This window comes from Lontra canadensis, unplaced genomic scaffold (assembly GCF_010015895.1).
Source record: "Lontra canadensis isolate GAN:19392208 unplaced genomic scaffold, GSC_riverotter_1.0 scaffold66, whole genome shotgun sequence".
Classification (NCBI taxonomy): domain Eukaryota; kingdom Metazoa; phylum Chordata; class Mammalia; order Carnivora; family Mustelidae; genus Lontra; species Lontra canadensis.
In genome coordinates, this window is record NW_022631060.1 from 3,436,364 (window position 1) to 3,449,915 (window position 13,552).

A 13,552-nucleotide genomic window follows, 5' to 3' on the forward strand; every position below is an offset into this window, starting at 1 on the left:
ATCCCGGGGTCCTGGGATCGAGCCCTGCATCGGGCTCTCTGCTCAGCAGGGAGCCTGCTTCCCCCTCTCTCTCTGCCTGCCTCTCTGCCTACTTGTGATCCCTCTCTCTGTCAAATAAATAAATAAAATCTTTAAAAAAAACCACATTAGTGTGCCTAATAATAATAGCACAAATATGGTTAAGGGAAGAAATAGAGCTACAACAGAGTGAAGTTTCTATGTCATATTGGAATCCAGTGAGTAGAAACATAAAATTGTTTCTGATAGGTTATGACATGCACTCTCAGCTCTAGAGCGACCGCTGAGGGAAAAAAAAAAAAAACAGTTAAAAATCCTTAAATGAACTTAATGATACCCTAGAAATAGTCACTTGAAACAAAAGGTGATTTTGAAAGAGGACCAGAGGAACAAAAGAGTTAGGAGGCATAAGGAAAAAAAAAAAAGGCAAAATAATCGATGTGATGCCAACCATATCAATAGCATTTACAATCCAATCAAAGTGTATAAAAGCAATACCCAGCTGCATGCTGTCTTCAGAAAATATACTTTTGATTCAATGATACAGATTAATGGGAATTAACAGGATATAAAAAAGACATACCATTCAAACAGCAGCCACAAGACAGCTAGTGTGGTTGTACAAATATCACAAAAATAGACTTTAAGATAACTAAGGCAGGACGCCTCTGTGGCTTGGTCGTTAAGTGTCTGCCTTTGGCTCAGGTCACAATCCTAGGGTTCTACGATCGAGCCCCGCATCAGGCTCCTTGCTCAGTGGGGAGTCTACTCCTCCCTCTCCTGCTCTTCCTCTTGTGTTCCCTCTCTCACTGTGTCTCTCCCGTCAAATAAATAAAATCTTAAAAAAAGAAAAAGATAACTACAAAGGAAAAAGAGGGACATTTCAGGATGATAAACAGGTCAATTCATTAGGAAGATATAATAAGCATGAATATTAATCAGCATGAACCCTAAAACACATGAAGTAAAAATCGACAGAATTGAAGGCAGATGTGGAAAATGCAACAATAATAATTGGAACTTTCCATAACCCACTTTATGAAACAGGGAGAACACTAAGGCTGACTATCAGCAGGGACATAGAAGACTTAATACCATAAACCCACCAGACCTAACAAATACAGAACACTTTCCCCGACGACACATCACAGTTTTCTTCTCGTCAAAATGCTTCTCACACAAAGCATTCTCCAGAATGGATGACAGATTGGCCCATTAAAGAAGCCCTTAGACACCGTCAAGGATTGAAATAACACAAAGTAATGCTGTGGAGAGAGAATTGGGTCAGTTTCCTTCCAGTTTGATGGGGAGCAGTAGAATTATCCTGAAGACTCCCCACCATGTTTTCCCACGATGCTCCTTTTGCAATAGGGTTACCAGTGAACACATTTCATTTACTTTGTGTTTTGTAGTCATTCTTTTTTTTTTTTTAAGATTTTATTTATTTATTTATTTGAGACAGACAGAGCATAAACAGGGGGAGCAGCAGAGGCAGAGGGAGATGCAGACTCCCCACTGAGTAGGGAGCCCGACTCGGGACTCAATCCAGGACTCTATGATCATGACCTTAGTCGAAAGCAGACGCTTCACCAACTGAGACACCCAGGCGCCCCTTGTCGTAATTCTTGAAAGGATTCTTATAAAAAGAAAAACAAGTTGGGGAATGGATGGTGACATCAGAAAACAATGAAGAGATGCTAGAAATTATGGTAAATTCTCTGTCTTAATTGTAGTTTTAGAGATTCTTCCTGGATACGGCCACAGACAGCCCCTTAAAGAAGGTTCTGTCAGCCCTCTCTTTCTGAGCCACATTCTTATTCCTTTCAGGATTCCCAAAGTCCTCATTTTTATGGTAGCAACCGTTCAAAGAAGTCAATCTTATCATGTACATGAGGCGCAGACACAGATGGGGCCATCGGGCGTAGCTCCTTAACTACACTTCTGTAGTTCTGTAAGTCTTGTCTAATGCTACGTAACAAGGCTCCTCTTCACCCAATTCCCATTAACACGCTCTGCATTTTCCTGTAGCCCTCTTACGATTTTGTTAAATTAGCATTTGGTAAGTGGAGCACAGGACACTGGGTGGTACCCTGTGGTTCAGTAAAAGACCACAGGAGAAACTGACATAGAGAAGTTTACAACTCGAGGTCATACCTTGAAGGGCAACATGGGGAGAGCAAGGCAGGTGCAGACAGAAAGAGCAACAAGACTTGGGGCCCATGCCTTTATTAGGGGGTGTGGGTGGCATGCTTTGAGGTTCTCCGAGCTAGGGCTACATTGGTCAATGCAGACCAAAACAGTAGGGTTTTGGTAATAAGGCCCATGGGGGGTCTAATTTCGAGGAGACTTGGTAGTTACTCTGGGGTGGGTGTTTGGATACTCTAGGGCCAGGAATTAGCATTAGAGAGTGGGGTAAAAGTTCTGCCGATTTGGAGAAACCACTTATTGTTTAAAAGCTTGAGGTTAAGTGTCTGACTTAACCGATGCTTGAGTCAGTTAAGTGTCTGACTGGCTCAGGTCCTGATCTCAGGGTCCTGGGATTGAGTCCTGCATCAGGCTCCCTGATCAGTGGGGAGTCTGCTTCTCCCTCTCCCTCTGCCCTCCCGCTGCTCATGTTCTCTCTCTCTATCTCAAATAAATAAACAAAATCTTTTAAAAAGTAAAATACAATAAAAGCTTGAGGAGCATGTCTCTGAGTAGGCCATTATGTCTCTCTCTGTCTGGCCATGGGGAGCCCATAAACTAGGTAGAAATTCCATGAGATCCCATGTTCTGCAGCTCATGATTGAACACTTGGGAGGTGAAATGAGCACCTCAATCTGAATCCATAATGTCTGGTGGGTCGAAGGGGATGAACACACATCTGGTTAAGAGGGAGATCCTGTGATGGGAGGCAGCCGGGTGGAGAGAGCTACCGGCCTGAGTCCAGGTAAGCTATCCGAGATGGTGGGTGCAACCTAATAGCTCCAGCAGGGGGCAGCAGGGGCCCAATGAAACACATTTGCCAGCCCTAGAGGGGTCTGTCACCCTGGGGCCCAAGTCTCCCCCTGGGAGACTTTCAGGGTTTTGTTTGGGAACAAAGGAGGTAGTTATCTACCACCAATTTGGCTAGAGCCTGGGTGAGGGCTCCCTACGGCCGTGTCTGCACACCCAGTCAGTGAGGGCTGTCACTCCCCAGTGGCCTGATGTATATGGGCCCACTCAGCACTAGTGGGTATGGCATCTTGGAAGGAATAGTCGTGTCTGGGGCAACGTCTGGTACTCTGGGAAGTCATTCGTGTGGGGTCTTGCGCCATACATGTCTTTTGGATAAGGATCTGCAGTGTAGTTATAATGTTTCTGGTGTCTGCCAATGTGTGTGCATGTGTGTGCAGACACGAATGACCATAACCAGCATGTGTAAGTTGGCTATTTCTCTCCAAGTGGAGGCACCCCAGGTCGGCTTTCTCTGAATCATGAAAGTACCCTTTTGCCATTGTCTAGGCCAGACGATGAGCCCTTCGGCTACCTCCCAGAAGTCAGTAAAAATGAGTGTCCTGGGAAGTCTCATTTGTGTGGCCAGGCACATCGTTACCGACTCTGCTTGTGGGACGGAGCCAGGAGAGCCCTCCTGACCAGGGATAGGCCAGTAGCAGGATGATAAGCTGCAGTGTCCCAGCAGGCTGCCTTGAATACAAGGATGCTGTTGTTATCAGTGAGAAATACAATTCCCTTTCCACTTTTTTTTTTTTTTAAGATTTCATTTATTTACTTGAGAGATAGAGGGAAAGCACTGAGGGAGAGTGACAGGCAGAAGCAGACTCCCCGATGAATAAAGAGCCCGACCTGGGGCTCGATCCCAAGACCCTGAGATCATGACCTGAGTGGAAGGCAGATGCTTAACCGACTGAGCCACCCAGGCACCCCTCCCTTTCCATTTTAGACAGTTGGCTCCAGTGGGCTCCCCAGACCACCAGAGAGGCTAGCATTGGGGGTGCTGCTAGCTGCACCTCAGTACCAGTGGGCAAGGGGCTCAGCATGGGGGAAGCCACATCCTCTTGTAATTTGGAAAGGCCCTTAACATGAGGTTTAGCCCTTCCTGAAGGGCCCAGAGGGGCCTCCGGGGTGGTGCCAAGCCTCTGCTGGATTGAATCTCTGACCCAAAGCAGGATAGCACTTTTATGGGAAGCAGTAGACACTGTGAGCTCATTATTGCCTTTTTAAAAGGGCCCCGTAGTCTGCCAAGATTTAGTGCTCACATTGTGTGTACCAGGCTGCTGTCTAGGGCAGACGGTTGGTCCGGAACCCATGAGCAACCAGATAGAGCCATGCTTAGACCAGGAATACCACCGGGCATAATCAGGTGTTGACAGTAATTAAAACCAAAAGTCTGAGCTCAGACGAACTAAAGGCAGGGCCTGCTGTAAGTCACCTGAGGAAGGTTCTTCCCGATGGAAAGAGGCTGATTTGTTTGCAACAGCATCAGTGGGGCTTAGTAGAATGGATATGCATGAGATGTGTTGCCCCCAAGGGTGAGGAGACCTCACACGTATTGTGCCTGCTGAAGCAGGAGGCTGGATGGTTCGGGGTCGGTGTGTTCCAGAAAGAGGGACTCTGTGGCTCTCAGCGGGCCACCCTCTGCCCAGAAACCCAACAGGAGTAGCCAGGCCTTGGCTCTTACACTGGGCATTGATGCGTCCTCTCTGCTATAAATGTTGTGTCACCAGAAGTAAGTCTCCCTGTGTGGCATCCTCAGAGCCCCCCATGATGGAATGTTATCCATATGACGGTGAAGGGGGCAGTGGGTTAGTTTGAGTGGATTTGGATGTTGTCTGCAGAAGCTATGTGCAATGGGGGGCTACTCAGATCCCCGTGGGCAGCCGAGGAAAGGTATACTGGGCAGCCTCAAAGTGAATGCAAATTGAGGCCAAGAGTCTTTGGTCAGTGGAACCCGATAAGACATGTTGGCTTCAGCTAAGAAGCAGAGAGAGGCCCTGAGTCTTTGCACACCATCTGTTATCTCTACAATAGTGGGAATGGGGCCTCAAGGGCAGGAGCCTGTGCATTTAAGTTCGTATAGTCTATTGTTAGTCTCCATTCATTGGTGGTCGGTTTTAACAGTGTCCAGAACTCTTAAAGGGTGAGATGGTAGGCCTGATGATCCCAGGTTTCTAATGAAGGGCCAAAGGCCTTTTGTACTTTGTTTCGGCCAACATTTTGGTGTGTTTCACATTTTCACTAGAGGAGGCAACTGGATGGGTTCTCATGGGCAGCTTCCAAGAGAAAGACCAGGAATTTGGATTTATTCCCAGACATGTCACTGAGTGAGGGGCTTCATACCTCTCATAGGAAGAAAGAGAGCTAGGTGGCCACCACCACCGGCAACTGTTCTAGAAATACGGTGCCAGTAGACACGGCAAGATTAATATTCACTCCCTTTACAGTTTTACCTGCCACACCTTGTAGACTGTGGGAAGTTTCCTTGGGGAATTGAGAAGGGTTATTTGGAATTATCATGACTTGAGCTTCTATGTCTAATAGGACCACGAGGGCTGTAAATGGATGTTTATCCCTAGAAGGTGGGACAAGCTCCAGGGAGCCACTGAGTCCCTCGGGGTAATGCTCTAGGGGACACTGCTAAGCTGCAGTTGGGGAAGGGAAGTTTTGGGGGACAGAGGGGACCTTGAGACCTCTGGGCTCTGTAGCGAGGTAACTGCTTGTTTTAGGGAGAGGAGTTTGCACCAGGGCCATCCAGATATAAGGTCATTAGAAACCCTAACTGGTAGAGCTGCTCATATAAGGCACTCTCCTGTTTAGACTGATCTTAAGTGTTGCTTCCCAGTAGGGTTAGCATGGGGCTCTGGGACCAGGAAGTGGGAAGGGTATTCTGCAAGGAGCGTTGCAAGGCCTGGAACCCAAGGGCTAGCATTGGGGTTGTGGGCTGTCTGTGTGTGCCCTGTAAACTCTGGGAGTCTGTGTGTCTCCTTCCTGGCAGACCACCATGTATGTTCCCTCCAGGACTCCTGAATAGCATAGGAGGCCTCATGAAGTAAAGAAGTCCAGACTTGTAATTGGGGGGAGTCCCTGTAAGAAGGGGATTACAGGGGTCCCTATAAGAAGAATTCTCTGGATTTGAGGTCAATTTGGGGCCTCTTTAGAATTAGATATATAATCCAGATCATCTGGGTTGCTATGTTCAAAAAAATGAGAAACCCATTGGACCATACCAATCTTAGGGAGAAGGAGTTGGGCCTCATCTAGTGTCTTCTGTTGATGTGGAGCCTTTGCAGTGACAACCATGACAAAGGGGTGTGAGGTTTACATTTAGTGGGCAGCACGATAACTTCCTTAGGTGTTTTAGATACCAGCACCAAGTGTTCAAGCCATGCACAGCTCGGGACATTAGATCTTGTGCCACCATGTGCCAGAATTGGGACCCATGATACCCCATAGAGCTGGGGTGGGGAGTGAGGTGTGAGGGCAGCCAGGTATACAGCAATAGAGGGACCGCAGACCCAGTCTTCACTTGCCTTTGTGAGGAGCCATGCCTTCCCCAACGCTAAGGGCCCTGCCTGGTACCTTTATACAGCAGGCCCACACTTGGATGCCAGTCGCTACTCCCATGTCCCAGCCATGAACTAATGCAACAAGGCGTTGAGAAAAATCATAGCTAATTTACCTCACAGTTGGCTCTACTTAGAGTTGTGAAATACACTTAAAGTCTATTCCCTACCGGGGTAATTCACCCTCTGTGGGCATTAGCAAGCAGAAGACACACCCACCACTGAGGTCTGAACTGAGTTCAGGGCATTCTTCCCTTTCCTTTAAGGATAATGCATGTTCACAACCAGGTAGTTTCATTGACCTATCCTGTAGAATCCCAAAAGTGTAACCACTTTCCTTTTTTTCTCTCCCTCTTTCTCTTGTCTTCAGTCCCAGCTGGCAGTGTTTCTGCTGGCATAAAACTCTCTAGAAATGTGGGCCTCCCATGAAATCCACAGGAGTGTGAGTCATGAGACCACCCGTCCCACCCAGATCTTTCCTTGTTAACCACATCTCCCAACTGACTTCTGGACTGATGGTGATTGATTTTCCAGGTCACACCTGAAATCACTTTAGCAAGTGATGGCCCAGGCACATTTCAGATGTTTTCTCCAGAACATTCTTTCTCATTTTTTGCAATATGTTTACGCTAAGAATTTTCAAAATATTCAAGTTCTGGTTACTGTTTGCTTACTACTTCTTCTATGTATCTCTCTCCTCTTCCATCTTACTATGAGAAGCAAGGAGAAGCCAGGTCATACCTTCAACGCTTTGCTTAGAAACCTCCTCAGTTTGGGGCACCTGGGTGGCTCAGTGGGTTGGGCCTCTCCCTTCAGCTTGGGTCATGATTCCAGGGCCCTGGGATCGAGCCCTGCATCAGGTTCTCTGCTCAGAGGGGAGCCTGCTCCCCCCTCTCTCTCTGCCTGCCTCTCTGCCTACTTGTGATCTCTCTCTGTCAAATAAATAAATAAAATCTTAAAAAAAAGAAACCTCTTCAGTTAAATATTCAAGTTCATCACTTACTAATTCTACTTTTCACAAAACACTATAACACAATGCAACCAAATTCATTTGAAAAAACAAGAGTTTTTTTTCCTCCTCCAATTTCCAGTAACATGTTCTGTCCATCTGAAACCTCACTAGAGCCATCTTTAATAGTCATGTGTCTACAGATATTCTATTCAAGATGGTGTACACCTTCTCTAAGATAAAAAAAACAAAAAACTTTCTCTAAAGCTCTCTCTTTTTTTCTTCCTGATCTTTCAAAAGAATTACCTTTAACATGCATATTTCTACCAACAGTTTCTTCAGGGCAATCTAGGCATTTTCTAGCATGTACTTTATTATTATTATTATTATTATTATTATTATCATTTTGCCCACTCTCACCACTCTTGTCCAACATAGTATTAGAAGTCATAGCAACAGCAATCAGACAACAAAGAGAAATAAAAGGTACCAAATTGGCAATGAAGAAGTCAAACTCTCTCTCTTCGCAGATGACATGATTCTTTATATGGAAAACCCAAAAGACTCCACCCCCAAACTACTAGAACTCATACAGCAATTCAGTAACGTGGCAGGATACAAAGTCAATGCACAGAAATCAGTGGCTTTCTTATACACTAACAATGAAAATACAGAAAGGGAAATTAGAGAATCGATTCCATTTACTTTAGCACCAAGAACCATAAGATACCTGGGAATAAACCTAACCAAAGAGGTAAAGGATCTGTACTCGAGGAACTACAGAACACTCATGAAAGAAATTGAAGAAGACACAAAAAGATGGAAGACCATTCCATGCTCTTGGATAGGAAGAATAAACATTGTTAAAATGTCTATACTGCCTAGAGCAATCTATACTTTTAATGCCATTCCGATCAAAATACCACCGGTATTTTTCAAGGAGCTGGAGCAAATAATCCAGAAATTTGTATGGAATCAGAAGAGACCCCGAATCACTAAGGAAATGTTGAAAAACAAAAATAAAACTGAAGCATCACATTACTTGATTTCAAGCTTTACTACAAAGCTATGATCACCAAGACAGCATGGTACTGGCATAAAAACGGACACATAGACCAGTGGAACAGAGTAGAGAGCCCAGATATGGACCCTCAACTCTATGGCCAAATAATCTTCAACAAAACAGGAAAAAATATACAGTGGAAAAAAGACAGTCTCTTCAATAAATGGTTCTGGGAAAACTGGACAGCTATATGTAGAAGAATGAAACTCAACCATTCTCTTACACCGTACACAAAAACAAACTCAAAATGGATAAAAGACCTCAACGTGAGACAAGAATCCATCAGAATCCTAGAGGAGAGCATGTACTTTAAAACACTTCTAGCTTCTACGCATTACCAAATTTTAAGGCCACTTACATCTATGTTTTTAGGTATTTTTTACCAAGAGGTAGAACTCCATATGACAGTACCAAAATCTGTACCAATACCCAGGACAAGGAACAGTAGGGATAGAAGCTATACATTAAGCCAACAAGACAGGCTCCCAATCACATGTCTGAATTAGCTACTGCCACTGCTGAGTGTCAAAATGTTGGGTCAATTAATATGTCAATGTTGGATCAACAACACCATGTCATTTCTCCAGAAGACCAACTAGAACATGGACACCGAATTGGTCATATTAGATCTCTCTCAAGACCAAAGGGGAGTGATTTGTCTTAACTGGAATCAACCCAGACCAGCATTTCTCTTTCTTGCCTTTATGACTCAGCTAGAGTAACTGTTCAAAGGCACAGAGGAGCAGTGATTCACCAACATAAACGTATTCATTACACTTCATTGAGCCGAAGAAGACATGGGGTGTGAATAAAAGGCCTGAATGGGTTCATGACCACCACATCCCTGATCCTCTGGTTGAAATTCACACTCTACCACATGGAAGCTGCCAGGATCATAGAGTGATGGGATGGCTTTGTTAAATTTAAAGGGTACTGGGGAGCCAGCTAGGAGACGATAGTATGCAAAAACTGGAAATTATTTCCAAATTATATTACATACTCTAAATCAATGGCCACTCTATAGTTCTTCATTCCCCATTGGTAGAATGGTTTTTTTCCAAGAGGAAAAAAAAAAAAACAAAGGAAACATTTTGAAATATACCCAGAGCCAGAGTAACTGCCCTTGGCTTTGCTCTCTGTAAAGAAGGAGGCTCCTGAAGAGAAACTAGGTTACCAAAACTTTATCTGATGTGGAGAAAGGCAATCAACTGGCTGCAGCCCATCTAGCTTTTCTATCTCATATAAAAGGAGAGAAAAGAAAAAAAAACCCAATAATGAAACTCATCTGAAGATCACAGCACAGGGACTCTTACCCGCATCTCCCAAAGAAAAAGAAATAAAGAAATATATTCATATTACATAATGTTCTCCCTCTCCAGTATTCAACCATCACATCGACAGGGCTCTGGGACAAAAAACAGTGGATTACCAGGGAAAGAGCTACACGACCCAGATTCTATATAAGGGATTTCTAGGAGATTCCATATAAGAAAACCAAAGGCAATAAGAGAGAAGAACAAAGCTAAATAAAACCAAGTACGCTAAAGGAGATTGAAGCCTCTGGCATATACAGATACAGAAGACATTAAAGTAAATTAAATACAGCCTGTCATCTAGCCAGATTGACTTTAAACCTCACACTAAAAGCCTGTTTGTCTCCATCTGACCACCCGATGCATCAGACACAAAGCGAACATCAGATGGTCTCAGATAGGGCATAGATTTTTGGAATTATCAGACCAGGAACTTAAAACGACTGAGACAAAGCATGAGAGACTGTGGACTCTGAGAAACAAACTGAGGGTTTTGGAGGGGAGAGGCGTAGGGGTATGGGTGAGCCTGGTGGTGTGTATTAAGGAGGGCACGTATTGCATGGAGCACTGGGTGTGGTGCATAAACAATTAATTCTGGAACACTGAAAAAATAAAATAAAATAAAGTAAAATAAAATAACTGAGATTAACATGCTAAGGGCTCTAATGGGAAAAGCAGGCAATATGTTAGAACAGTTAGATAATACCAGCAGAGAACTAGAACTCTAAGAAGCAGTGGAATGGAAATGCTGGAAATCAGAAACTCTGTAATGGAAAAGATGGATGCCTTTGATGGGCTCAACAGCAGCCTCATGGCGAAGAGAAGAATAAAATAAGATGAAATCAGAGAGGAAGGTAAACCATAAGAGACTCTTAACTCCAGGAAACAAACTAGGGGTTGCTGGAGGAGAAGTAGGTGGGGGGGAGGGGGTAACTGGGGGATGGGCATTAAGGAGGGCATGTGATGGAATGAGCATTGGGTGTTATATGCAACTGATGAGTCACTGACCTCTATCCCTGAAAGTAATAATGTGTTTAATTAATTGGATAAAAAAAAGTATCCGTAAGCTTGACGGCTGGTTGTTGGAAAACTTCCGAACTTAAATGCAAAGTGAAAATAGAATTTTAAAATTTAACAGAATCGGTAATTGTGAGATAGCAGCAAACTGTAATAATCTTGTAATCGGAATATCAGGAGAGAATTAGGAGAGAAAGGACCAGTGGAAACTTGAAAGTAACCATGGCTGAGCATCTTCCCAAATTAAGGACAAACACCACATCGAAATCAGTGGCCCAAAGGAGATTGATTTATTTCAAAAAGAGACACACACATCCAGGTAGAAATTGTATCATTGTTGCCAGAGTTCAGGGGCAGGTAACCAGGATTGCATGTTAAGTCAATAGAACGGTTTCTTTTGGGAGTTGATGAAAATGTTCTAAAATGAAGTAATCGTTATAGTTTCTGAGTTTTCCCAGATTTTAGACTTAGCAGAAAAAAATACTCCAAAGCAGCTATTAAATATGTTCACAAAATACGTTTGAGAACGAAAGACAGACATGGGAACAATGACCTCAGGGGATACGTCAGTAAAGAGAACGCATGACTTGGAAGGTACAGTTGCTGAAGTGTTAAACCCACCAATTGTCTCAACGGTTGATCAAAATGGTAGCAAAACAGAATCATCGAACGTGAGGCTGGGGCAAGAGGGTAGCGTTATGTCCCACGAAGAGCAGAAAGAAAACACACTGGTGAATTCTCCAAGACAGAGTAATGGCCTTTGAGGAACAGAATGTAGCCTTTTCAGATTGGATTCTTTGATTTAATAATTTACATTGGCGGCTCATCCATGTCTTTTCCTGACTTGATAGCTCATTTTTTTTCTTTTCTTCTTTTTTAGGGTGATAACCCCTTGTCTGGGTAGACCACAGTTTATTTACCCCCTTCACCCCCTGGAAAGGACATCACAGTTGCGGCCAGATTTTGGCAGTGATGGAGAAAGCTGCTGCACACATCCCTGTGCAGGGTTTTTGAGTGGACGTAAGTTTCCATTTTATTTGGGTAAACACCAAGAAGCATGACTGTTCCCGTATTTTCTGTTCAGTTCCTCCATAGCCTATTGTGTGTTAGCCACGTGAATGTTTTGTAATATCGGAGGGTCATTATTTCTGTTCGTCTGTCACCGACTACAGGAAGAGACCCTTAGAGACCGTGTCTTATCCACTGCTGTGTTCCCAGCATAGAAAAGGTCCTCACAAAAGTTATCTGAAGGAATCAATAAGCCTGTGGAAGTCAACCTCTTTAGGAACTTACCACTGCCTTAACTTCTGCCCTCTGTCACTCTCCACTCTGCCCACCTTTCGAGTTAACTTATTTTTATGTGAATTTGTGGTCCGATTTAAAGTGAACATAGGGTCACTTTCCACCAGGGAAGGATTGCACCATACTTCACGTGCTTTTGTTTACTCGGGGTTATTTTCATTAACCTTTTTAATCAAAATCAGTACTACACTAAATCTTTAGGGCTTTTCACAGGAAAATCAAAAAAGGTTCCCTTTTGGGGCTCTCAAGGGACACATTCTGCAAAAAACTGGGATCCTTATAGTAGGTTTATTCTGTGTTATTTACAGATGTGGGGATCAAAGTCCAGGGCCATTTCAGGGCACTGCTGACGAAAAGACTTTTCACAAGGTGCACCTTTAAACAGTGCTGATGGTCAGCTGTTGGAAGCATCTCAGCAAAATACTTCTCTGGGACTTTAAAGAAAACGGCTACCTGCCTGATCCCCAAACAATTTGGAGAATCAGCTTCCGTGGCCCTGGTGGAGGTAAAGTGGGGCCCGTTGAGGAAAAAGTGGGGTCAGGATCAACACACGCTTGGTGTGACGTAGTGAATGGAGACCCTTCTTCCTTTGAATTTTTCTAAATAAAGTCCTTTTGCCTTCCACGGGGGATCACTTGTTCAGCCTCGATGGCCTTTCAGGACCTCTTGGATCAAGTTGGAGGCCTGGGAAGATTCCAGATCCTTCAGATGGTTTTCCTTAGTCTCTCCAGCCTCATAGTGTACCCTCATGTTTCGTTGGAGAACTTCACGGCAGCCGTCCCTGGTCACCGCTGTTGGGTCCACATCGTCGACAATGACACTGTCTCTGCTAATGGCACTGGGATCCTGAGCCAAGAGTCCCTCCTGAGAATCTCCATCCCGCTGGACTCAAACCTGAGGCCAGAGAAATGTCGTCGCTTCATCCATCCCCAGTGGCATCTCCTTCACCTGAACGGGACCTTCCCCAACACGAGTGAGTCAGACACAGAGCCCTGTGTGGACGGCTGGGTGTACGACCAAAGCTCCTTCCCCTCCACCATTGTGACTAAGGTAAGGCATCCGTTTACCTTTTGTGAGTACACAGTCTGGGTGTTTAGAGGCAGCACAAATAATGACAATGCTTCAAGCCTTTAATCACCATATAGGTGTTCATTCTTCATTATTTCAGGAAATATTCTTTATTAAATGCCACTAATTACGTATTTAATGAGTCTCAGGACTAAAAAGTAGATGTGACCTTGCAATTATATGGCTTTTATTCTTAGGAAGACTAAAGTTTAAACAAGGAATTTATGTAACGGGTTAAACTTGTTACGCTTGTGAATTAGAAACATCAGGATATTGATCA

At 44.1% G+C, this 13,552-nt stretch overlaps 1 protein-coding gene across 2 annotated transcripts in view; it reads left to right on the plus strand.

Annotated features, from left to right (window-relative positions):
• Nucleotides 1-12,538: 12,538 nt before the first annotated feature.
• Nucleotides 12,539-13,552, plus strand: part of LOC116880325 (solute carrier family 22 member 9-like) — a 32,362-nt gene continuing 31,348 nt past the window's right edge. The window contains exons 1-2 of one of the 2 annotated variants that reach the window (XM_032879297.1): nt 12,539-12,709; nt 12,848-13,254. In XM_032879297.1, coding sequence (XP_032735188.1) covers nt 12,595-12,709; nt 12,848-13,254 — 522 coding nt within the window. In that variant the 5' untranslated portion in view covers nt 12,539-12,594. The remainder of the gene's footprint in view (nt 12,710-12,847; nt 13,255-13,552) is intronic. The other variant, XM_032879298.1, reaches the window with a different exon arrangement.